The sequence below is a fragment of the Oncorhynchus gorbuscha genome, unplaced genomic scaffold (genome assembly GCF_021184085.1).
Source record: "Oncorhynchus gorbuscha isolate QuinsamMale2020 ecotype Even-year unplaced genomic scaffold, OgorEven_v1.0 Un_scaffold_1283, whole genome shotgun sequence".
NCBI lineage: Eukaryota > Metazoa > Chordata > Actinopteri > Salmoniformes > Salmonidae > Oncorhynchus > Oncorhynchus gorbuscha.
The window spans coordinates 65,650-92,500 of NW_025746104.1; the positions used below are offsets into that span (position 1 = coordinate 65,650).

The window sequence follows — 26,851 nt, forward strand, 5'->3', positions numbered from 1 at the left end:
TCCTGTATGGGTAATAACCTCATCCTGATAAACTAGTCCTGTATGGGTAATAGTCTAATCCTGATAAACTAGTCCTGTATGGGTAATAACCTAGTCCTGATAAACTAGTCCTGTATGGGTAATAGTCTAGTCCTGATAAACTAGTCCTGTATGGGTAATAGTCTAGTCCTGATAAACTAGTCCTGTATGGGTAATAGTCTAATCCTGATAAACTAGTCCTGTATGGGTAATAGTCTAATCCTGATAAACTAGTCTGATACACTAGTCCTGTATGGGTAATAGTCTAATCCTGATTAACTAGTCCTGTATGGGTAATAACCTAGTCCTGATAAACTAGTCCTGTATGGGTAATAACCTAATCCTGATAAACTAGTCCTGTATGGGTAATAGTCTAATCCTGATTAACTAGTCCTGTATGGGTAATAACCTAGTCCTGATTAACTAGTCCTGTATGGGTAATAACCTAATCCTGTACTCTGTTTTATTGTAGCTGCTGACTGACGTCACCGTGAGAATAGATTAAAAACACAACATCAAATAATACAACAGAATAAAGCCACGTGACAATAACAGGTCTAATTCACCCTGTGTGTCTGTTATTAGTGTGATAAATCTATTCCCGACGTGCTGTGGTGACTTCCTGTTTGCGTCATTCTCAGCAGGAGGATTGTTTTGAATGGAAGGAGAACGGTGGACAGCCTGAGCATTATACCGCTGGTATGTGGGCACTGGGAGGCAGCTGTTTGTCGCCAGGTCCTACTGTATCCTACTGATCCTACTGTACTTATTCACACGGTTGACGCTGCTGTGGTATACGCTCTCGTGGCAGGCATGTTTGGCGGATTTCATTTATTTTATTGGCTTCTTCCGTGAAACCGACCCCGCGCTGTTGATCGCGGATTGGCTATCTTTTCAGTCTGATATTATATCCTAGGCATATGATTGGTGGACTTGCTAGTGCGCTATCCTCCTCAACCGTGCTACGACTATCCGGTGTGAATCCCATCCCATTGGTTACTGTCCCTGTCAGTCTGTACACTCTCTTGTGATTGGTGTTATGACAGCGCCGTGGACCTGCCCAGTCGTACCCGTCTGGTTGTGAGAGGCTGAGCTCTCTTCCTGGTCCTGCTGTCCACCGTGCGCCCGCCCTGACATCAACTTCCAAGGAGGAGCAGCTCGTCGGTTCGCGTGCGCTACTGCGGTACTGCAACCCCGGCTGCTATGTGACTCCATCGGGGGAACTTGGTTTGAATTAGCGGTCCGGTTATACCAAGGATAGGGTTCTGGTGCACCGTAGGTCATTGGAAGTGAAACGAGAGGTGCAGATAGGGTGCGAGGGTCTTCGACAGTGGAGCGTGGCAGCAGGAGGGGGATTTCTCTCGTTCCTATCAGATCTGCCTACAACCGGGGTCTGGCGTAGAATATGGCGGAACATCACTCTGTTTCCGATAGCAAGCATAAAGCTTCCGCTGCGAATATCGGAGCTTCTCTCTCTGGGAATGGACGGACCAGTCCAGCGGGGACCGTCGGTAGTAGTCCTACGGGGGCTCTCTCCACCGGGATAGCTCAGCCGGCAGGGTGGCAGTCCTTACTTTCGTTTACCATCCTGTTTCTGGCCTGGCTGGCTGGTTTCAGTGCCAGGCTCTTCGCTGTCATCCGATTTGAGAGCATCATCCACGAGTTTGACCCTTGGTGAGTAAAACAGTAACACGATCATTCACATCGATAATGGAGAATGTAGACAACTACCGCGCTACTGGAAATATATGCTGCTCTATCTGATCTAGCTCTGATTTCATGTTTGGCAACACAGCAGACAGAGCAGCGCAACATTTTGTATAAACTCAGCCACGTATCCTTTGTAGTAGTTCCAGAGTGACGATACATTGTAACAGTAATTGTGTGCATGTCGGATCCGGAGCAGAGCGCGCGTCTTCATAAAGAGGACAATGGTGCGGTGTGAGTGACACGGCGGATTGAACCCGGAAACAAGAAGCAGCAGCCTGAAGAGTAGCCTATAGCCGACCTAGTCTATCTATATGCATTTCCTCATTTATTATCCAACTGTTTGGCCGGATCTTACATAACAACTAGACGTTTACAGTTAGCGGTTTATTCCAGGATAGACTAATAATTGACTATTCGGCCATAGGCAGAAATATGCATTTTTGACTTGTATAACATGACGATGTCTATAGGCTATAAATCAAATAACTGACAACTACCGTAGTGCACTACTTGGGGAATTAGGGTGCCATTTGGGAGTCACTGAAGTCTGTAGGACTCTGTATTACATGGAGATTGACAACTATGACTATTGCTTCAAGACGAGTGGGGAAACAGTCTGTTAGTGAGAGGAGAATAATGAATTTAGTCTATGACTATTGGCATTACGATAGGAATTGTGCCTATTTGATGAGACTGAACGGATTTTCTAACTGTAGAACCTGTTGTGGAGAACTAGGAAATCGTCAGTCAGACCAATGCCTCCTTCTCCTCTGAGAGGAGACAGTGTGAGAGGAGACAGTGTGAGAGGAGACAGTGTGAGAGGAGACAGTATCTGAGGAGACAGTATCCGAGGAGACAGTATCCGAGGAGACAGTATCCGAGGAGACAGTATCCGAGGAGACAGTATCTGAGGAGACAGTGTGAAAGGAGACAGTATCCGAGGAGACCGTGTGAAAGGAGACAGTATCCGAGGAGACCGTGTGAAAGGAGACAGTATCCGAGGAGACAGTGTGAAAGGAGACCGTCTGAGAGGAGACGGTATCCGAGGAGACAGTGTGAGAGGAGACAGTATCCGAGGAGACAGTATCCGAGGAGACAGTATCCGAGGAGACAGTGTGAAAGGAGACAGTATCCGAGGAGACAGTGTGAGAGGAGACAGTGTCCGAGGAGACAGTATCCGAGGAGACAGTGTGAAAGGAGACCGTCTGAGAGGAGACGGTATCCGTGGAGACAGTGTGAGAGGAGACAGTGTGAGAGGAGACAGTGTGAGAGGAGACAGTATCTGAGGAGAGTATCTGAGGAGACAGTATCTGAGGAGACAGTATCCGAGGAGACAGTATCTGAGGAGACAGTGTGAAAGGAGACAGTATCCGAGGAGACAGTGTGAGAGGAGACAGTGTGAAAGGAGACCGTCTGAGAAGAGACAGTATCCGAGGAGACAGTGTGAGAGGAGACAGTCTGAGAGGAGACAGTATCCGAGGAGACAGTGTGAGAGGAGACAGTGTGAGAGGAGACAGTGTGAAAGGAGACAGTATCTGAGAGGAGACAGTATCCGAGGAGACTGTGAAAGGAGACAGTGTGAGAGGAGACAGTGTGAGAGGAGACAGTGTGAAAGGAGACAGTATCTGAGAGGAGACAGTATCCGAGGAGACAGTGTGAAAGGAGACAGTATCCGAGGAGACGGTGTGAGAGGAGACAGTGTGAGCGGAGACAGTCTGAGAGGAGACAGTCTGAGAGGAGACAATATCCGAGGAGACAGTGTGAGCGGAGACAGTCTGAGAGGAGACAGTCTGGGAGGAGACAGTATGACAGGAGACAGTATGACAGGAGACAGTCTGAGAGGAGACAGTCTGGGAGGAGACAGTATGACAGGAGAAGGTCTGAGAGGCTATTGCCCAGCTAAAGCCAGTATTGTATCATCTGTTGACAGTGATGTTGTTGTTGTATAATGACACTATGGAATTAACATTGTTTCATGTCAACTGTTTGATGCAGTTAAGATCAAGACTAGAGGAAAGAAATACTAATTATGTTCTCTCCAGACCCTGTTCTGATACACCTGTATTACACCTGTATTACACCCGTATTATACCTGTATCACATCTGTATTATACCTGTATTACATCTGCATTACACCTGTATCACATCTGCATTACACCTGTATTACACCTGCATCACACCTGTATTATACCTGCATTACACCTGTATTACACCTGCATTACACCTGTATTACACCTGTATTACACCTTCATTACACCTGTATTACACCTTCATTACACCTGTATTACACCTGTATTACACCTGTATTACACCTGTATCACACCTGTATCACACCTGTATTACACCTGTATTACACCTGTATTATACCTGTATCACACCTGTATTACACCTGTATCACACCTGTATTACACCTGTATCACACCTGTATTATACCTGTATTATACCTGTATCACACCTGTATTATACCTGTATTATACCTGTATCACACCTGTATTATACCTGTATTACACCTGTATTACACCTGCATCACACCTGTATTATACCTGCATTATTTACATTTACATTTAAGTCATTTAGCAGACGCTCTTATCCAGAGCGACTTACAAATTGGTGCATTCACCTTATGACATCCAGGACTAGAGGAAAGACAAATACTAATTATGTTCTCTCCAGACCCTGTTCTGATACACCTGTATTACACCTGTATTATACCTGTATCACACCTGTATTAAACCTGTATTACACGTGTATCACACCTGTATTATACCTGTATTATACCTGCATTACACCTGTATCACACCTGTATTATACCTGTATTACACCTGTATTATACCTGTATTACACCTGTATCACACCTGTATTATACCTGTATCACACCTGTATTATACCTGTATCACACCTGTATTACACCTGTATCACACCTGTATCACACCTGTATTACACCTGTATTATACCTGTATCACACCTGTATTATACCTGTATCACACCTGTATCACACCTGTATTATACCTGTATCACATCTGTATTATACCTGTATTATACCTGTATTACACCTGTATTATACCTGTATCACACCTGTATCACACCTGTATCATACCTGTATTATACCTGTATCACACCTGTATTATACCTGCATTACACCTGTATTACACCTGTATCACACATGTATCACACCTGTATTACACCTGTATTATACCTGCATTACTATGGGAACCAACCTACACTACACAGAGTACAATATGCATGTGAGGTTATGTTTTAGTGAGGTCGGAGTTGGACACAAAGAAACATATTACTACATAGTAGATGTGGTGATTGTTTTAACTTTTGGTGCTGTGTGTCCTCCTCTTCACCAGAGATCCTCTGGTGTTGCCTGCTGACTGACTAACAGACAGAGAGGATACATAGTGGATGAGCATCACCGTTTCCCTGTTTCTGGTGTCTGTGATGCTCTTTACTGAAGACATGTAGGACCCAGGTCCTCATGTTCCTTCAGAGAGGACATCTGAACAGAACCTCTTAATACCCAGACAGCGGTGGCTCTTGGCAGGGCAGCAGGGAGGGGGGGCTGTGGTTTTAATTATAGCGAAGACAACTGGAGCGTTTTGTTGTTGCAGACTCAGGAAAAGTCCAGACACGAGGCCAGAGAAGCAGAATAAGTCGAGCCTGATTTTGAGAGCCCATGGCGGCGTACCAAATAGACATGTTGGTGGGTTAGTGTTCCAGTCAGACATGTTGGTGGGTTAGTGTTCTAGTCAGACATGTTGGTGGGTTAGTGTTCTAGTCAGACATGTTGGTGGGTTAGTGTTCCAGTCAGACATGTTGGTGGGTTAGTGTTCCAGTCAGACATGTTGGTGGGTTAGTGTTCTAGTCAGACATGGTGGTGGGTTAGTGTTCTAGTCAGACATGGTGGTGGGTTAGTGTTCTAGTCAGACATGGTGGTGGGTTAGTGTTCCAGGCAGACATGTTGGTGGGTTAGTGTTCCAGGCAGACATGTTGGTGGGTTAGTGTTCCAGGCAGACATGTTGGTGGGTTAGTGTTCCAGGCAGACATGTTGGTGGGTTAGTGTTCCAGGCAGACATGTTGGTGGGTTAGTGTTCCAGCAGACATGTTGGTGGGTTAGTGTTCTAGTCAGACATGTTGGTGGGTTAGTGTTCTAGTCAGACATGTTGGTGGGTTAGTGTTCTAGTCAGACATGTTGGTGGGTTAGTGTTCTAGTCAGACATGTTGGTGGGTTAGTGTTCTAGTCAGACATGTTGGTGGGTTAGTGTTCTAGTCAGACATGTTGGTGGGTTAGTGTTCTAGTCAGACATGTTGGTGGGTTAGTGTTCCAGACAGACATGTTGGTGGGTTAGTGTTCCAGACAGACATGTTGGTGGGTTAGTGTTCCAGACAGACATGTTGGTGGGTTAGTGTTCCAGTCAGACATGTTGGTGGGTTAGTGTTCCAGTCAGACAACATGTTGGTGGGTTAGTGTTCCAGACAGACATGTTGGTGGGTTAGTGTTCCAGACAGACATGTTGGTGGGTTAGTGTTTCAGACAACATGTTGGTGGGTTAGTGTTCCAGACAGACATGTTGGTGGGTTAGTGTTCTAGTCAGACATGTTGGTGGGTTAGTGTTCCAGTCAGACAACATGGTGGTGGGATAGTGTTCCAGACAGACATGTTGGTGGGTTAGTGTTCCAGACAGACATGTTGGTGGGTTAGTGTTCCAGACAGACATGTTGGTGGGTTAGTGTTCCAGACAGACATGTTGGTGGGTTAGTGTTCCAGTCAGACATGTTGGTGGGTTAGTGTTCTAGTCAGACATGTTGGTGGGTTAGTGTTCCAGACAGACATGTTGGTGGGTTAGTGTTCCAGACAGACATGTTGGTGGGTTAGTGTTCCAGACAGACATGTTGGTGGGTTAGTGTTCTAGTCAGACATGTTGGTGGGTTAGTGTTCCAGACAGACATGTTGGTGGGTTAGTGTTCTAGTCAGACATGTTGGTGGGTTAGTGTTCCAGTCAGACAACATGTTGGTGGGTTAGTGTTCCAGACAGACATGTTGGTGGGTTAGTGTTCCAGACAGACATGTTGGTGGGTTAGTGTTCCAGACAGACATGTTGGTGGGTTAGTGTTCCAGACAGACATGTTGGTGGGTTAGTGTTTCAGACAGACAGACATGTTGGTGGGTTAGTGTTCCAGACAGACATGTTGGTGGGTTAGTGTTCTAGTCAGACATGTTGGTGGGTTAGTGTTCCAGACAACATGTTGGTGGGTTAGTGTTCTAGTCAGACATGTTGGTGGGTTAGTGTTCCAGACAGACATGTTGGTGGGTTAGTGTTCCAGACAGACATGTTGGTGGGTTAGTGTTCTAGTCAGACATGTTGGTGGGTTAGTGTTCTAGTCAGACAACATGTTGGTGGGTTAGTGTTCTAGTCAGACATGTTGGTGGGTTAGTGTTCCAGACAGACATGTTGGTGGGTTAGTGTTCCAGACAGACATGTTGGTGGGTTAGTGTTCCAGACAGACATGTTGGTGGGTTAGTGTTCCAGACAGACATGTTGGTGGGTTAGTGTTCTAGTCAGACAACATGTTGGTGGGTTAGTGTTCTAGTCAGACATGTTGGTGGGTTAGTGTTCCAGACAGACATGTTGGTGGGTTAGTGTTCCAGACAGACATGTTGGTGGGTTAGTGTTCCAGACAGACATGTTGGTGGGTTAGTGTTCCAGACAGACATGTTGGTGGGTTAGTGTTCCAGACAGACATGTTGGTGGGTTAGTGTTCTAGTCAGACATGTTGGTGGGTTAGTGTTCTAGTCAGACATGTTGGTGGGTTAGTGTTCCAGTCAGACATGTTGGTGGGTTAGTGTTCTAGTCAGACAACATGTTGGTGGGTTAGTGTTCTAGTCAGACAACATGTTGGTGGGTTAGTGTTCCAGACAGACATGTTGGTGGGTTAGTGTTCCAGACAGACATGTTGGTGGGTTAGTGTTCTAGTCAGACATGTTGGTGGGTTAGTGTTCTAGTCAGACATGTTGGTGGGTTAGTGTTCCAGTCAGACATGTTGGTGGGTTAGTGTTCCAGTCAGACATGTTGGTGGGTTAGTGTTCTAGTCAGACATGGTGGTGGGTTAGTGTTCTAGTCAGACATGGTGGTGGGTTAGTGTTCTAGTCAGACATGGTGGTGGGTTAGTGTTCCAGGCAGACATGTTGGTGGGTTAGTGTTCCAGGCAGACATGTTGGTGGGTTAGTGTTCCAGGCAGACATGTTGGTGGGTTAGTGTTCCAGGCAGACATGTTGGTGGGTTAGTGTTCCAGGCAGACATGTTGGTGGGTTAGTGTTCCAGGCAGACATGTTGGTGGGTTAGTGTTCTAGTCAGACATGTTGGTGGGTTAGTGTTCTAGTCAGACATGTTGGTGGGTTAGTGTTCATGTTGGTGGGTTAGTCAGACATGTTGGTGGGTTAGTGTTCTAGTCAGACATGTTGGTGGGTTAGTGTTCTAGTCAGACATGTTGGTGGGTTAGTGTTCTAGTCAGACATGTTGGTGGGTTAGTGTTCTAGTCAGACATGTTGGTGGGTTAGTGTTCCAGACAGACATGTTGGTGGGTTAGTGTTCCAGACAGACATGTTGGTGGGTTAGTGTTCCAGACAGACATGTTGGTGGGTTAGTGTTCCAGTCAGACATGTTGGTGGGTTAGTGTTCCAGTCAGACAACATGTTGGTGGGTTAGTGTTCCAGACAGACATGTTGGTGGGTTAGTGTTCCAGACAGACATGTTGGTGGGTTAGTGTTCCAGTCAGACAACATGTTGGTGGGTTAGTGTTCCAGACAGACATGTTGGTGGGTTAGTGTTCTAGTCAGACATGTTGGTGGGTTAGTGTTCCAGTCAGACAACATGGTGGTGGGATAGTGTTCCAGACAGACATGTTGGTGGGTTAGTGTTCCAGACAGACATGTTGGTGGGTTAGTGTTCCAGACAGACATGTTGGTGGGTTAGTGTTCCAGACAGACATGTTGGTGGGTTAGTGTTCCAGTCAGACATGTTGGTGGGTTAGTGTTCTAGTCAGACATGTTGGTGGGTTAGTGTTCCAGACAGACATGTTGGTGGGTTAGTGTTCCAGACAGACATGTTGGTGGGTTAGTGTTCCAGACAGACATGTTGGTGGGTTAGTGTTCTAGTCAGACATGTTGGTGGGTTAGTGTTCCAGACAGACATGTTGGTGGGGTTAGACATGTTTCTAGTCAGACATGTTGGTGGGTTAGTGTTCCAGTCAGACAACATGTTGGTGGGTTAGTGTTCCAGACAGACATGTTGGTGGGTTAGTGTTCCAGACAGACATGTTGGTGGGTTAGTGTTCCAGACAGACATGTTGGTGGGTTAGTGTTCCAGACAGACATGTTGGTGGGTTAGTGTTCCAGACAGACATGTTGGTGGGTTAGTGTTCCAGACAGACATGTTGGTGGGTTAGTGTTCTAGTCAGACATGTTGGTGGGTTAGTGTTCTAGTCAGACAACATGTTGGTGGGTTAGTGTTCTAGTCAGACATGTTGGTGGGTTAGTGTTCCAGACAGACATGTTGGTGGGTTAGTGTTCCAGACAGACATGTTGGTGGGTTAGTGTTCTAGTCAGACATGTTGGTGGGTTAGTGTTCTAGTCAGACAACATGTTGGTGGGTTAGTGTTCTAGTCAGACATGTTGGTGGGTTAGTGTTCCAGACAGACATGTTGGTGGGTTAGTGTTCCAGACAGACATGTTGGTGGGTTAGTGTTCCAGACAGACATGTTGGTGGGTTAGTGTTCCAGACAGACATGTTGGTGGGTTAGTGTTCTAGTCAGACAACATGTTGGTGGGTTAGTGTTCTAGTCAGACAACATGTTGGTGGGTTAGTGTTCCAGACAGACATGTTGGTGGGTTAGTGTTCCAGACAGACATGTTGGTGGGTTAGTGTTCCAGACAGACATGTTGGTGGGTTAGTGTTCCAGACAGACATGTTGGTGGGTTAGTGTTCCAGACAGACATGTTGGTGGGTTAGTGTTCTAGTCAGACATGTTGGTGGGTTAGTGTTCTAGTCAGACATGTTGGTGGGTTAGTGTTCCAGTCAGACATGTTGGTGGGTTAGTGTTCTAGTCAGACAACATGTTGGTGGGTTAGTGTTCTAGTCAGACAACATGTTGGTGGGTTAGTGTTCCAGACAGACATGTTGGTGGGTTAGTGTTCCAGACAGACATGTTGGTGGGTTAGTGTTCCAGACAGACATGTTGGTGGGTTAGTGTTCCAGACAGACATGTTGGTGGGTTAGTGTTCTAGTCAGACATGTTGGTGGGTTAGTGTTCCAGACAGACATGTTGGTGGGTTAGTGTTCTAGTCAGACAACATGGTGGTGGGATAGTGTTCTAGTCAGACATGTTGGTGGGTTAGTGTTCCAGACAGACATGTTGGTGGGTTAGTGTTCCAGGCAGACATGTTGGTGGGTTAGTGTTCTAGTCAGACATGTTGGTGGGTTAGTGTTCCAGACAGACATGTTGGTGGGTTAGTGTTCCACATGTTGGTGGGTTAGTGTTCCAGTCAGACATGTTGGTGGGTTAGTGTTCTAGTCAGACATGTTGGTGGGTTAGTGTTCCAGACAGACATGTTGGTGGGTTAGTGTTCCAGTCAGACATGTTGGTGGGTTAGTGTTCCAGACAGACATGTTGGTGGGTTAGTGTTCCAGACAGACATGTTGGTGGGTTAGTGTTCCAGACAGACATGTTGGTGGGTTAGTGTTCCAGTCAGACATGTTGGTGGGGTGTTCCAGTCAGACATGTTTGGGTTAGTGTTCCAGACAGACATGTTGGTGGGTTAGTGTTCTAGTCAGACATGTTGGTGGGTTAGTGTTCTAGTCAGACATGTTGGTGGGTTAGTGTTCCAGACAGACATGTTGGTGGGTTAGTGTTCCAGTCAGACATGTTGGTGGGTTAGTGTTCCAGTCAGACATGTTGGTGGGTTAGTGTTCTAGTCAGACATGTTGGTGGGTTAGTGTTCTAGTCAGACATGTTGGTGGGTTAGTGTTCTAGTCAGACATGTTGGTGGGTTAGTGTTCTAGTCAGACATGTTGGTGGGTTAGTGTTCCAGACAGACATGTTGGTGGGTTAGTGTTCTAGTCAGACATGTTGGTGGGATAGTGTTCCAGACAGACATGTTGGTGGGTTAGTGTTCTAGACAGACATGTTGGTGGGTTAGTGTTCCAGTCAGACATGTTGGTGGGTTAGTGTTCTAGTCAGACATGTTGGTGGGGTTAGTGTTCTAGTCAGACATGTTGGTGGGTTAGTGTTCCAGACAGACATGTTGGTGGGTTGTTCTAGTCAGACATGTTGGTGGGTTAGTGTTCTAGTCAGACATGTTGGTGGGTTAGACAGACATGTTGGTGGGTTAGTGTTCCAGACAGACATGTTGGTGGGTTAGTGTTCTAGTCAGACATGGTGGTGGGTTAGTGTTCTAGTCAGACATGTTGGTGGGTTAGTGTTCTAGACAGACATGTTGGTGGGTTAGTGTTCCAGTCAGACATGTTGGTGGGTTAGTGTTCCAGACAGACATGTTGGTGGGTTAGTGTTCCAGACAGACATGTTGGTGGGTTAGTGTTCTAGTCAGACATGTTGGTGGGTTAGTGTTCCAGACAGACATGTTGGTGGGTTAGTGTTCCAGACAACATGTTGGTGGGTTAGTGTTAGTCAGACAGACATGTTGGTGGGTTAGTGTTCTAGTCAGACATGTTGGTGGGTTAGTGTTCTAGTCAGACATGTTGGTGGGTTAGTGTTCTAGTCAGACATGTTGGTGGGTTAGTGTTCTAGTCAGACATGTTGGTGGGTTAGTGTTCTAGTCAGACATGTTGGTGGGTTAGTGTTCTAGTCAGACATGTTGGTGGGTTAGTGTTCCAGGTTGGTGGGTTAGTGTTCTAGTCAGACATGTTGGTGGGTTAGTGTTCCAGTCAGACATGTTGGTGGGTTAGTGTTCCAGTCAGACATGTTGGTGGGTTAGTGTTCTAGTCAGACATGTTGGTGGGTTAGTGTTCCAGTCAGACATGTTGGTGGGTTAGTGTTCCAGACAGACATGTTGGTGGGTTAGTGTTCCAGGCAGACATGTTGGTGGGTTAGTGTTCTAGACAGACATGTTGGTGGGTTAGTGTTCCAGTCAGACATGTTGGTGGGTTAGTGTTCTAGTCAGACATGTTGGTGGGTTAGTGTTCTAGTCAGACATGTTGGTGGGTTAGTGTTCCAGACAGACATGTTGGTGGGTTAGTGTTCTAGTCAGACATGTTGGTGGGTTAGTGTTCCAGACAGACATGTTGGTGGGTTAGTGTTCCAGACAGACATGGTGGTGGGTTAGTGTTCTAGTCAGACATGTTGGTGGGTTAGTGTTCTAGTCAGACATGTTGGTGGGTTAGTGTTCTAGTCAGACATGTTGGTGGGTTAGTGTTCCAGACAGACATGTTGGTGGGTTAGTGTTCTAGTCAGACATGTTGGTGGGTTAGTGTTCCAGACAGACATGTTGGTCCAGACAGACATGTTGGTGGGTTAGTGTTCTAGTCAGACATGTTGGTGGGTTAGTGTTCCAGACAGACATGTTGGTGGGTTAGTGTTCCAGACAGACATGTTGGTGGGTTAGTGTTCCAGACAGACATGTTGGTGGGTTAGTGTTCTAGTCAGACATGTTGGTGGGTTAGTGTTCTAGTCAGACATGTTGGTGGGTTAGTGTTCTAGTCAGACATGTTGGTGGGTTAGTGTTCTAGTCAGACATGTTGGTGGGTTAGTGTTCCAGTCAGACATGTTGGTGGGTTAGTGTTCTAGTCAGACATGTTGGTGGGTTAGTGTTCCAGTCAGACATGTTGGTGGGTTAGTGTTCCAGTCAGACATGTTGGTGGGTTAGTGTTCTAGTCAGACATGTTGGTGGGTTAGTGTTCCAGTCAGACATGTTGGTGGGTTAGTGTTCCAGACAGACATGTTGGTGGGTTAGTGTTCCAGACAGACATGTAAAATAACCCGATGCAGCTGGTCTCTGGCCTGGCTGAGGTCTCTGGCCTGGCTGAGGTCTCTGGCCTGGCTGAGGTCTCTGGCCTGGCTGAGGTCTCTGGCCTGGCTGAGGTCTCTGGCCTGGCTGAGGTCTCTGGCCTGGCTGAGGTCTCTGGCCTGGCTGAGGTCTCTGGCCTGGCTGAGGTCTCTGTCCTGGCTGAGGTCTCTGGCCTGGCTGAGGTCTCTGGCCTGGCTGAGGTCTCTGGCCTGGCTGAGGTCTCTGGCCTGGCTGAGGTCTCTGGCCTGGCTGAGGTCTCTGTCCTGGCTGAGGTCTCTGGCCTGGCTGAGGTCTCTGGCCTGGCTGAGGTCTCTGGCCTGGCTGAGGTCATGAACAATTCATCCTCGGTGTTGGTGGGTCAGTCAATAACTTGTGTGTTTGTTTGTGTGTGTGTTATCCCTCCATTATCCCTCCACTGTCACTCCACTATCCATCCATTATCCATTCACTATTAATCCATTATCCATCCACTATTAATCCATTATCCATCCACTATTAATCCATTCGTGCTCCTTGGGATGTTTAAAGCTTGGGAAATCTTTTTGTATCCAAATCCGGCTTTAAACTTCTTCACAACAGTATCTCGGACCTGCCTGGTGTGTTCCTTGTTCTTCATGATGCTCTCTGCGCTTTTAACGGACCTCTGAGACTATCACGGTGCAGGTGCATTTATACGGAGACTTGATTACACACAGGTGGATTGTATTTATCATCATTAGTCATTTAGGTCAACATTGGATCATTCAGAGATCCTCACTGAACTTCTGGAGAGAGTTTGCTGCATTGAAAGTAAAGGGGCTGAATAATATCCAATAAATGTCGTTCCACTTCATGATTGTGTCCCACTTGTTGTTGATTCTTCACAAACAAATACAGTTTTATATCTTTATGTTTGAAGCCTGAAATGTGGCAAAAGGTCGCAAAGTTCAAGGGGGCCGAATACTTTCGCAAGGCACTGTATGTACTATAGTGTGGGCCAAGTGTATTGTTGGTAGATAGACTGCCTGTTGAGTCTAGTGAGTGATACACTGCTCCCTGTCCTCCCTGCAGTAGAAGGGTTGCTTCCCCAGTGGCCTTTCATTTCTCACAACAATTACTCCTCCAGCTGCTCTGTTTTCTCTAATTGAGGCTGGGACTGTCTATATAGGGAATAGGGTGCTATTTGGTCCTGATTTATAAGTAGGGCACTATATAGGGAATAGGGTGCTATTTGGGATGATAACATCTGTTCTGTAGAGAGAGAGAGAGAGATGGGGAGAGAGAGAGAGAGAGAGAGAGAGAGAGAGAGAGAGAGAGAGAGAGAGAGAGAGAGAGAGAGAGAGAGAGAGAGAGAGAGAGAGAGAGAGAGAGAGAGAGAGAGAGAGAGAGAGAGAGAGAGAGAGGGGGAGAGAGAGAGAGGGAGAGAGAGGGGGGGAGAGAGAGAGAGAGAGGGGAGAGAGAGAGAGAGAGAGAGAGAGAGAGAGAGAGAGAGAGAGAGAGAGAGAGAGAGAGAGAGAGAGAGAGAGAGAGAGAGAGAGAGAGAGAGAGAGAGAGAGAGAGAGAGAGAGAGAGGGAGAGAGAGAGAGAGGGAGAGAGAGAGAGGAGAGAGAGAGAGAGGGAGAGAGAGAGAGGGAGAGAGAGAGAGAGAGAGGGGGAGAGAGAGAGAGAGACAGACAGAGACAGACAGAGACAGAGACGGGGAGAGAGCCAGAGAGAGAGAGAGAGAGAGAGAGAGAGAGAGAGAGAGAGAGAGAGAGAGAGAGAGACTGTTCGTATATAGAGCTGTGAGGGTGAACTCTGCTTTACCAGATGGCCTTTTCTCTCTCAATCGCTAGCCTCTCTTTCTCACACTCTCATACTTTCGTCTCTCTCTTCATATTCTCTTCTCTCTCTCTATCGCTCGCCCTCTCTTTCTCACACTCTCATACTCTCGTCTCTTTCTCACACTCTCATACTCTCGTCTCTTTCTTTGTCCTCATACCCTCGTCTCTCAATTCAATTTAAGGGTTTTATTGTGATGGGAAACATATGTTAACGTTGCCATAGCAAGTGAAGTAGATAATAAACACAAGTGAAATAAACAATAAAAATACTAATTAACAGTAAACATTACAGGCACAAAAATTCCAAGAGAATAAAGGCATTACAAATGTCATATTATGTCTATATACAGTGTTGTAACGATGTGCATAAGGGAACATAAATATGTTTGTTCTTCACTGGTTGTCCTTTTCTCGTGGCAACAGGTCACAAATCTTGCTGCTGTGATGTCACACTGTGGAATTTCACCCAGTAGATATGGGAGTTTATCAAAATTGGGTTTGTTTTTGAATTCTTTGTGGATCTGTTTAATCTGAGGGAAATATGTATCTCGATTATGGCCATACATTGGGCAGGAGGTTAGGAAGTGCAGCTCATTTTCCACCTCGTTTTGTGGGCAGTGAGCACATAGCATGTCTTCTCTTGATAGCCAGGTCTGCCTACGGCGGCCTTTCTCAATAGCAAGGCTATGCTCGCTGAGTCTGTACATAGTCAAGGATTTCCTTAAGTTTGGGTCAGTCACAGTGGTCAGGTATTCTGCCGCTGTGTACTCTCTGTTTAGGGCCAAATAGTTGTTAAATGTGTCTTCCGTCTCAGTGGGGATTTCTGTCACCGTTGATATTTGAGCTTTCCAATTTTAAATAATTGTATAAAAACAAAATATATTTTGTTGAGTTAGTTTGTTCTGTAACTACTTCATTATGATCTTGAACACGATTCAAGTCATCAGGCATACTGTTGAGTCATCAGGCGTACTGTTGAGTCATCAGGCGTACTGTTGAGTCATCAGGCGTACTGTTGAGTCATCAGGCGTACTGTTGAGTCATCAGGCGTACTGTTGAGTCATCAGGCGTACTGTTGAGTCATCAGGCATACTCATTGCTGAATGTTGAGTCATCAGGCGTACTGTTGAGTCATCAGGCATACTCATTGCTGAATGTTGAGTCATCAGGCGTACTGTTGAGTCATCAAGCATACTGTTGAGTCATCAAGCATACGGTTGAGTCATCCATGGCTGAATGTTTAGTCATCAAGTATACTCACAGCTGGATGTTGTGTCATCAAGCATACTGTTGAGTCATCAAGTATACTGTTTAGTCATCAGGCATACTCAAGGCTGGATGTTGTGTCTTCAGGCATACTCATGGTTGGATGTTGAGTCATCAAGCATTCTGTTGAGTCACCAGGCATACTCTTGGCTGGATGTTGAGTCATCAAGCATACTCACAGCTGGATGTTGAGTCATCAAGCATACTGTCGAGTCATCAGGCATAATGTTGAGTCATCAGGCATACTGCTGAGTCATCAAGTATAATCACACCTGGATGTTGAGTCATCAAGCATACTGTTGATTCATCAAGCATACTGTTAAGTCATCAAGCATACTGCTGAGTCATCAAGCATACTGTTAAGTCATCAAGCATACTCACAACTGGATGTTGAGTCATCAAGCGTACTGTTGAGTCATCAAGCATACTGTTGAGTCATCATGTATACTTACAGCTGGATGTTAGGTCATCAAGCATACTGTTGAGTCATCAAGCATACTGTTGAGTCATCAAGCATACTGTTGAGTCATGAAGCATACTGTTGAGTCATCAAGCATACTGTTGAGTCATCAAGCATACTGCTGAGTCATCAAGCATACTGCTGAGTCATCCATGGCTGAATGTTGAGTCATCAAGTATACTCACAGCTGGATGTTGAGTCATCAAGCATACTGCTGAGTCATCAAGCGTACTGTTGAGTCATCAGGCGTACTGTTGAGTCATCAGGCGTGCTGTTGAGTCATCAGGCGTACTGTTGAGTCATCAGGCGTACTGTTGAGTCATCAGGCGTACTGTTGAGTCATCAGGCGTACTGTTGAGTCATCAGGCGTACTGTTGAGTCATCAGGCGTACTGTTGAGTCATCAGGCGTACTGTTGAGTCATCAGGCATACTCATTGCTGAATGTTGAGTCATCAGGCATACTGTTGAGTCATCAGGCATACTCATTGCTGAATGTTGAGTCATCAGGCGTACTGTTGAGTCATCAAGCATACTGTTGAGTCATCAAGCATACTGTTGAGTCATCAAGCATACGGTTGAGTCATCCATGGCTGAATGTTTAGTCATCAAGTATACTCACAGCTGGATGTTGAGTCATCAAGCATACTGTTGAGTCATCAAGTATACTGTTTAGTCATCAGGCATACTCAAGGCTGGATGTTGTGTCTTCAGGCATACTCATGGTTGGATGTTGAGTCATCAAGCATTCTGTTGAGTCACCAGGCATACTCTTGGCTGGATGTTGAGTCATCAAGCATACTCACAGCTGGATGTTGAGTCATCAAGCATACTGTCGAGTCATCAGGCATAATGTTGAGTCATCAGGCATACTGCTGAGTCATCAAGTATAATCACACCTGGATGTTGAGTCATCAAGCATACTGTTGATTCATCAAGCATACTGTTAAGTCATCAAGCATACTGCTGAGTCATCAAGCATACTGTTAAGTCATCAAGCATACTCACAACTGGATGTTGAGTCATCAAGTGTACTGTTGAGTCATCAAGCATACTGTTGAGTCATCATGTATACTTACAGCTGGATGTTAGGTCATCAAGCATACTGTTGAGTCATCAAGCATACTGTTGAGTCATCAAGCATACAGTTGAGTCATCATGTATACTTACAGCTGGATGTTAGGTCATCAAGCATACTGTTGAGTCATGAAGCATACTGTTGAGTCATCAAGCATACTGTTGAGTCATCAAGCATACTGCTGAGTCATCAAGCATACTGCTGAGTCATCCATGGCTGAATGTTGAGTCATCAAGTATACTCACAGCTGGATGTTGAGTCATCAAGCATACTGCTGAGTCATCAAGCGTACTGTTGAGTCATCAGGCGTACTGTTGAGTCATCAGGCGTGCTGTTGAGTCATCAGGCGTACTGTTGAGTCATCAGGCGTACTGTTGAGTCATCAGGCGTACTGTTGAGTCATCAGGCGTACTGTTGAGTCATCAGGCGTACTGTTGAGTCATCAGGCGTACTGTTGAGTCATCAGGCGTACTGTTGAGTCATCAGGCGTACTGTTGAGTCATCAGGCGTACTGTTGAGTCATCAAGCATACTGTTGAGTCATCATGTATACTTACAGCTGGATGTTAGGTCATCAAGCATACTGTTGAGTCATCAAGCATACTGTTGAGTCATCAAGCATACTGTTGAGTCATCAAGCATACTGTTGAGTCATCAAGCATACTGTTGAGTCATCAAGCATACTGTTGAGTCATCAAGCATACTGTTGAGTCATCAAGCATACTGTTGAGTCATCAAGCATACTGTTGAGTCATCAAGCATACTGTTGAGTCATCATGTATACTTACAGCTGGATGTTAGGTCATCAAGCATACTGTTGAGTCATGAAGCATACTGTTGAGTCATCAAGCATACTGTTGAGTCATCAAGCATACAGTTGAGTCATCATGTATACTTACAGCTGGATGTTAGGTCATCAAGCATACTGCTGAGTCATCCATGGCTGAATGTTGAGTCATCAAGTATACTCACAGCTGGATGTTGAGTCATCAAGCATACTGCTGAGTCATCAAGCATACTGCTGAGTCATCAAGCATACTGTTTAGTCATCAAGCATACTCACAGCTGGATGTTGAGTCATCAAGCATAGTGCTGAGTCATCAAGCATACTGTTGAGTCATCAAGCATACTGTTGAGTCATCAAGCATACTGCTGAGTCATCAAGCATACTGTTTAGTCATCAAGCATACTCACAGCTGGATGTTGAGTCATCAAGCATAGTGCTGAGTCATCAAGCATACTGTTGAGTCATCAAGCATACTGTTGAGTCATCAAGCATACTGTTGAGTCATCAAGCATACTGTTTAGTCATCAAGCATACTGTTGAGTCATCAAGCATACTGTTTAGTCATCAAGCATACTGCTGAGTCATCAAGCATACTGTTGAGTCATCAAGCATACTGTTGAGTCATCAAGCATACTGTTGAGTCATCAAGCATACTGTTGAGTCATCAAGCATACTGTTGAGTCATCAAGCATACTGTTGAGTCATCAAGCATACTGTTGAGTCATCAAGCATACTGTTGAGTCATCAAGCATACTGTTGAGTCATCAAGCATACTGGTTAGTCATCAAGCATACTGCTGAGTCATCAAGCATACTGTTGAGTCATCAAGCATACTGTTGAGTCATCAAGCATACTGTTGAGTCATCAAGCATACTGTTGAGTCAGTGTAGTTCAGCCTTCTGTCTGAAACCTTTGGGAGTGTAGTTGTGGTGTAGTGTATTCGTAGTAGTGGTGTAGTGTAGTAGTAGTAGTGGTGTAGTAGTAGTGTAGTGGTGTAGTGGTGTAGTGGTGTAGTGTATTAGTAGTATATTAGTGGTGTAGTGTAGTAGTGCTGTAGTGTAGTAGTGGTGTAGTAGTAGTGTAGTGGTGTAGTGGTGTAGTGTATTAGTAGTATATTAGTGGTGTAGTGTAGTAGTGGTGTAGTAGTAGTGTAGTGGTGTAGTGTAGTAGTGGTGTAGTGTAGTAGTAGTATATTAGTGGTGTAGTGGTGTGGTGTAGTAGTGGTGTAGTGATGTGGTTGTGTTCATGTCTTCCATACTAACAGTGGGTTAGGGTCAGTGTAGTAGTGGTGTAGTAGTGGTGTAGTAGTGGTGTAGTGATGTCTTCCATACTAACAGTGGGTTAGGGTCAGTGTAGTAGTGGTGTAGTGATGTAGTGGTTGTGTTCATGTCTTCCATACTAACAGTGGGTTAGGGTCGGTGTAGTAGTGGTGTAGTGATGTCTTCCATACTAACAGTGGGTTAGGGTCAGTGTAGTAGTGGTGTAGTGATGTAGTGGTGTAGTGATGTCTTCCATACTAACAGTGGGTTAGGGTCGGTGTAGTAGTGGTGTAGTGATGTCTTCCATACTAACAGTGGGTTAGGGTCAGTGTAGTAGTGGTGTAGTGATGTAGTGGTTGTGTTCATGTCTTCCATACTAACAGTGGGTTAGGGTCGGTGTAGTAGTGGTACAGTGTAGTAGTGGTGTAGTAGTGGGTCAGTGTAGTAGTGGTGTAGTAGTGGTGTAGTAGTGGTGTAGTAGTGGTGTAGTAGTGGTACAGTGTAGTAGTGGTGTAGTGATGTAGTGTCTCTGTCTCCTGTGTTTCAGGTTCAACTACAGATCTACTCACCATCTGACCATCAACGGCTTCTACGACTTCCTCAACTGGTTCGATGACAGGGCCTGGTACCCACTGGGCAGGATAGTGGGGGGCACGGTGAGTGGAATAACTCAACTGGTTGGATGACAGGGCCTGGTACCCACTGGGCAGGATAGTGGGGGGCACGGTGAGTGGAATAACTCAACTGGTTCGATGACAGGGCCTGGTACCCACTGGGCAGGATAGTGGGGGGCACGGTGAGTGGAATAACTCAACTGGTTCGATGACAGGGCCTGGTACCCACTGGGCAGGATAGTGGGGGCACGGTGAGTGGAATAACTCAACTGGTTCGATGACAGGGCCTGGTACCCACTGGGCAGGATAGTGGGGGGCACGGTGAGTGGAATAACTCAACTGGTTCGATGACAGGGCCTGGTACCCACTGGGCAGGATAGTGGGGGGCACGGTGAGTGGAATAACTCAACTGGTTCGATGACAGGGCCTGGTACCCACTGGGCAGGATAGTGGGGGCACGGTGAGTGGAATAACTCAACTGGTTCGATGACAGGGCCTGGTACCCACTGGGCAGGATAGTGGGGGGCACGGTGAGTGGAATAACTCAACTGGTTCGATGACAGGGCCTGGTACCCACTGGGCAGGATAGTGGGGGGCACGGTGAGTGGAATAACTCAACTGGTTCGATGACAGGGCCTGGTACCCACTGGGCAGGATAGTGGGGGGCACGGTGAGTGGAATAACTCAACTGGTTCGATGACAGGGCCTGGTACCCACTGGGCAGGATAGTGGGGGCACGGTGAGTGGAATAACTCAACTGGTTCGATGACAGGGCCTGGTACCCACTGGGCAGGATAGTGGGGGGCACGGTGAGTGGAATAACTCAACTGGTTCGATGACAGGGCCTGGTACCCACTGGGCAGGATAGTGGGGGGCACGGTGAGTGGAATAGCTCAAGTGGTTCGATGACAGGGCCTGGTACCCACTGGGCAGGATAGTGGGGGGCACGGTGAGTGGAATAACTCAAGTGTATTGTGATTGTGGGCCTTGTACCCACTATGCATTGTGAGTGGATGGATTAGGAGAGGAAAACAGCTCTCTGTTTCTCTGGCCTGGTTCCCACTGGGCACGGTGAGTGGTGGATTAGGAGAGGAAAATAGCTCTCTGTTTCTCTGGCCTGGTTCCCACTGGGCACGGTGAGTGGTGGATTAGGAGAGGGAAATAGCTCTCTGTTTCTCTGGCCTGGTTCCCACTGGGCACGGTGAGTGGTGGATTAGGAGAGGGAAATAGCTCTCTGTTTCTCTGGCCTGGTTCCCACTGGGCACGGTGAGTGGTGGATTGGTGGATTCTGTTTCTCTGGCCTGGGAGAGTGGGAAACAGCTCTCTGTTTCTCTGGCCTGGTTCCCACTGGGCACGGTGAGTGGTGGATTAGGAGAGGGAAATAGCTCTCTGTTTCTCTGGCCTGGTTCCCACTGGGCACGGTGAGTGGTGGATTAGGAGAGGGAAATAGCTCTCTGTTTCTCTGGCCTGGTTCCCACTGGGCACGGTGAGTGGTGGATTAGGAGAGGGAAATAGCTCTCTGTTTCTCTGGCCTGGTTCCCACTGGGCACGGTGAGTGGATGGATTAGGAGAGGGAAATAGCTCTCTGTTTCTCTGGCCTGGTTCCCACTGGGCACGGTGAGTGGATGGATTAGGAGAGGAAACAGCTCTCTGTTTTTGGCCTCTGGCCTGCTCTCTGTTTCTCTGTTCCCACTGGGCACGGTGAGTGGATGGATTAGGAGGGAAAACAGCTCTCTGTTTCTCTGGCCTGGTTCCCACTGGGCACGGTGAGTGGATGGATTAGGAGAGGGAAATAGCTCTCTGTTTCTCTGGCCTGGTTCCCACTGGGTTTTCTCTCTGTCTCCTGCTCTCTCCTCTCCCTCTCGATCCTGCTCTCTCTCGATCCTGCTCTCTCTCTCTCTCTCTCTCTCTCTCTCTCTCCCCCCTTCTCTCTCTCGCTCTCTCCCTCTCTCTCTCTCTCTCTCTCTCTCCCCACTTCTCTCTCTCTGTCCCCCCTTCTCTCTCTCTCTGTCTCTCTCTCTCTCTCTCTCTCTCTCTCTCTCTCTCTCTCTCTCTCTCTCTCTCTCTCTCTCTCTCTCTCTCTCTCTCTCTCTCTCTCTCTCTCTCTCTCTCTCTCTGTCCCTCTCTCTCTCTCTCTCTCTCCTCTCTCTCTCTCTCTCTCTCTCTCTCTCTCTCTCTCTCTCTCTCTCTCTCTCTCTCTCTCTCTCTCTCTCTCTCTCTCTCTCTCTCTCTCTCTGTGTACCCTGTGTCTCTCTCTCTCCAGGTTTACCCAGGTCTGGTGGTAACAGCTGGTCTCTCTCTCTCCAGGTTTACCCAGGTCTGATGGTAACAGCTGGTCTCTCTCTCTCTCTCTCTCTCTCCAGGTTTACCCAGGTCTGATGGTAACAGTTGGCCTCTCTCTCTCCAGGTTTACCCAGGTCTGATGGTAACAGCTGGTCTCTCTCTCTCCAGGTTTACCCAGGTCTGATGGTAACAGCTGGTCTCTCTCTCTCTCTCTCTCTCTCTCTCTCCAGGTTTACCCAGGTCTGATGGTAACAGTTGGTCTCTCTCTCTCCAGGTTTACCCAGGTCTGATGGTAACAGCTGGTCTCTCTCTCTCTCCAGGTTTACCCAGGTCTGATGGTAACAGTTGGCCTCTCTCTCTCCAGGTTTACCCAGGTCTGATGGTAACAGCTGGTCTCTCTCTCTCTCCAGGTTTACCCAGGTCTGATGGTAACAGCTGGTCTCATCCACTATGTTCTAAACCTGCTCCACATCACGGTCCACATCAGAGACGTGTGTGTGTTCCTGGCGCCCGTCTTCAGCGGCCTCACGTCCATCTCCACCTTCCTGCTGACCCGCGAGCTCTGGAACCAGGGGGCAGGGCTTCTGGCGGCGTGCTTCATCGCTATTGTCCCCGGTTACATCTCCCGCTCCGTGGCGGGCTCCTTCGACAATGAGGGCATCGCCATCTTTGCCCTCCAGTTTACCTACTATCTATGGGTTAGTAGACACACCCTCCAGTTGACAGATTATCTATGGGTTAGTAGAGACACACCCTCCAGTTGACATATTATCTATGGGTTAGTAGAGACACACCCTCCAGTTGACATATTATCTATGGGTTAGTAGAGACACACCCTCCAGTTTACATATTATCTATGGGTTAGTAGAGACACACCCTCCAGTTGACATATTATCTATGGGTTAGTAGAGACACACCCTCCAGTTGACATATTATCTATGGGTTAGTAGACATATTATCTATGGGTTAGTAGAGACACACCCTCCAGTTGACATATTATCTATGGGTTAGTAGAGACACACCCTCCAGTTTACATATTATCTATGGGTTAGTAGAGACACACCCTCCAGGTGACATATTATCTATGGGTTAGTAGAGACACACCCTCCAGTTGACATATTATCTATGGGTTAGTAGAGACACACCCTCCAGGTGACATATTATCTATGGGTTAGTAGAGACACACCCTCCAGGTGACATATTATCTATGGGTTAGTAGAGACACACCCTCCAGGTGACATATTATCTATGGGTTAGTAGAGACACATCCTCCAGGTGACATATTATCTATGGGTTAGTAGAGACACACCCTCCAGTTGACATATTATCTATGGGTTAGTAGAGACACACCCTCCAGTTTACATATTATCTATGGGTTAGTAGAGACACACCCTCCAGTTGACATATTATCTATGGGTTAGTAGAGACACACCCTCCAGTTGACATATTATCTATGGGTTAGTAGAGACACACCCTCCAGTTGACATATTATCTATGGGTTAGTAGACATATTATCTATGGGTTAGTAGAGACACACCCTCCAGTTGACATATTATCTATGGGTTAGTAGAGACACACCCTCCAGTTTACATATTATCTATGGGTTAGTAGAGACACACCCTCCAGGTGACATATTATCTATGGGTTAGTAGAGACACACCCTCCAGTTGACATATTATCTATGGGTTAGTAGAGACACACCCTCCAGGTGACATATTATCTATGGGTTAGTAGAGACACACCCTCCAGGTGACATATTATCTATGGGTTAGTAGAGACACACCCTCCAGGTGACATATTATCTATGGGTTAGTAGAGACACATCCTCCAGGTGACATATTATCTATGGGTTAGTAGAGACACACCCTCCAGTTGACATATTATCTATGGGTTAGTAGAGACACACCCTCCAGTTTACATATTATCTATGGGTTAGTAGAGACACACCCTCCAGTTGACATATTATCTATGGGTTAGTAGAGACACACCCTCCAGTTGACATATTATCTATGGGTTAGTAGAGACACACCCTCCAGTTGACATATTATCTATGGGTTAGTAGACATATTATCTATGGGTTAGTAGAGACACACCCTCCAGTTGACATATTATCTATGGGTTAGTAGAGACACACCCTCCAGTTTACATATTATCTATGGGTTAGTAGAGACACACCCTCCAGGTGACATATTATCTATGGGTTAGTAGAGACACACCCTCCAGTTGACATATTATCTATGGGTTAGTAGAGACACACCCTCCAGGTGACATATTATCTATGGGTTAGTAGAGACACACCCTCCAGGTGACATATTATCTATGGGTTAGTAGAGACACACCCTCCAGGTGACATATTATCTATGGGTTAGTAGAGACACACCCTCCAGGTGACATATTATCTATGGGTTAGTAGAGACACACCCTCCAGTTGACATTATCTATGGGTTAGTAGAGACACACCCTCCAGTTGACATTATCTATGGGTTAGTAGAGACACACCCTTAAATGTACATATTATCTATGGGTTACTAGAGACACACCCTCCAGTTGACATATTATCTATGGGTTAGTAGAGACACCCTCCAGGTGACATATTATCTATGGGTTAGTAGAGACACACCCTCCAGGTGACATATTATCTATGGGTTAGTAGAGACACACCCTCCAGTTGACATTATCTATGGGTTAGTAGAGACACACCCTCCAGGTGACATATTATCTATGGGTTAGTAGAGACACACCCTCCAGTGGACATATTATCTATGGGTTAGTAGAGACACACCCTCCAGGTGACATATTATCTATGGGTTAGTAGAGACACACCCTCCAGTTGACATATTATCTATGGGTTAGTAGAGACACACCCTCCAGTGGACATATTATCTATGGGTTAGTAGAGACACACCCTCCAGTGGACATATTATCTATGGGTTAGTAGAGACACACCCTCCAGGTGACATATTATCTATGGGTTAGTAGAGACACACCCTCCAGGTGACATATTATCTATGGGTTAGTAGAGACACACCCTCCAGTTTACATATTATCTATGGGTTAGTAGAGACACACCCTCCAGTTGACATATTATCTATGGGTTAGTAGAGACACACCCTCCAGGTGACATATTATCTATGGGTTAGTAGAGACACACCCTCCAGGTGACATATTATCTATGGGTTAGTAGAGACACACCCTCCAGGTGACATATTATCTATGGGTTAGTAGAGACACATCCTCCAGGTGACATATTATCTATGGGTTAGTAGAGACACACCCTCCAGTTGACATATTATCTATGGGTTAGTAGAGACACACCCTCCAGTTTACATATTATCTATGGGTTAGTAGAGACACACCCTCCAGTTGACATATTATCTATGGGTTAGTAGAGACACACCCTCCAGTTGACATATTATCTATGGGTTAGTAGAGACACACCCTCCAGTTGACATATTATCTATGGGTTAGTAGACATATTATCTATGGGTTAGTAGAGACACACCCTCCAGTTGACATATTATCTATGGGTTAGTAGAGACACACCCTCCAGTTTACATATTATCTATGGGTTAGTAGAGACACACCCTCCAGGTGACATATTATCTATGGGTTAGTAGAGACACACCCTCCAGTTGACATATTATCTATGGGTTAGTAGAGACACACCCTCCAGGTGACATATTATCTATGGGTTAGTAGAGACACACCCTCCAGGTGACATATTATCTATGGGTTAGTAGAGACACACCCTCCAGGTGACATATTATCTATGGGTTAGTAGAGACACACCCTCCAGGTGACATATTATCTATGGGTTAGTAGAGACACACCCTCCAGTTGACATTATCTATGGGTTAGTAGAGACACACCCTCCAGTTGACATTATCTATGGGTTAGTAGAGACACACCCTTAAATGTACATATTATCTATGGGTTACTAGAGACACACCCTCCAGTTGACATATTATCTATGGGTTAGTAGAGACACCCTCCAGGTGACATATTATCTATGGGTTAGTAGAGACACACCCTCCAGGTGACATATTATCTATGGGTTAGTAGAGACACACCCTCCAGTTGACATTATCTATGGGTTAGTAGAGACACACCCTCCAGGTGACATATTATCTATGGGTTAGTAGAGACACACCCTCCAGTGGACATATTATCTATGGGTTAGTAGAGACACACCCTCCAGGTGACATATTATCTATGGGTTAGTAGAGACACACCCTCCAGTTGACATATTATCTATGGGTTAGTAGAGACACACCCTCCAGTGGACATATTATCTATGGGTTAGTAGAGACACACCCTCCAGTGGACATATTATCTATGGGTTAGTAGAGACACACCCTCCAGGTGACATATTATCTATGGGTTAGTAGAGACACACCCTCCAGGTGACATATTATCTATGGGTTAGTAGAGACACACCCTCCAGTTTACATATTATCTATGGGTTAGTAGAGACACACCCTCCAGTTGACATATTATCTATGGGTTAGTAGAGACACACCCTCCAGTGGACATATTATCTATGGGTTAGTA

At 46.2% G+C, this 26,851-nt stretch overlaps 1 protein-coding gene across 3 annotated transcripts in view; it reads left to right on the plus strand.

The window, feature by feature from the left end:
- Window positions 1-1,117: 1,117 nt before the first annotated feature.
- Window positions 1,118-26,851, plus strand: part of LOC124022057 (dolichyl-diphosphooligosaccharide--protein glycosyltransferase subunit STT3B) — an 89,936-nt gene continuing 64,202 nt past the window's right edge. Inside the window, exons 1-3 of one of the 3 annotated variants that reach the window (XM_046337110.1) lie at window positions 1,118-1,692; window positions 19,951-20,059; window positions 22,711-22,998. In XM_046337110.1, coding sequence (XP_046193066.1) covers window positions 1,424-1,692; window positions 19,951-20,059; window positions 22,711-22,998 — 666 coding nt within the window. In that variant the 5' untranslated portion in view covers window positions 1,118-1,423. Of the gene's footprint in view, window positions 1,693-19,950; window positions 20,060-20,861; window positions 20,897-20,921; window positions 20,967-22,710; window positions 22,999-26,851 lie in introns of those variants that run through there. The other 2 variants (XM_046337112.1, XM_046337111.1) reach the window with 2 other exon arrangements.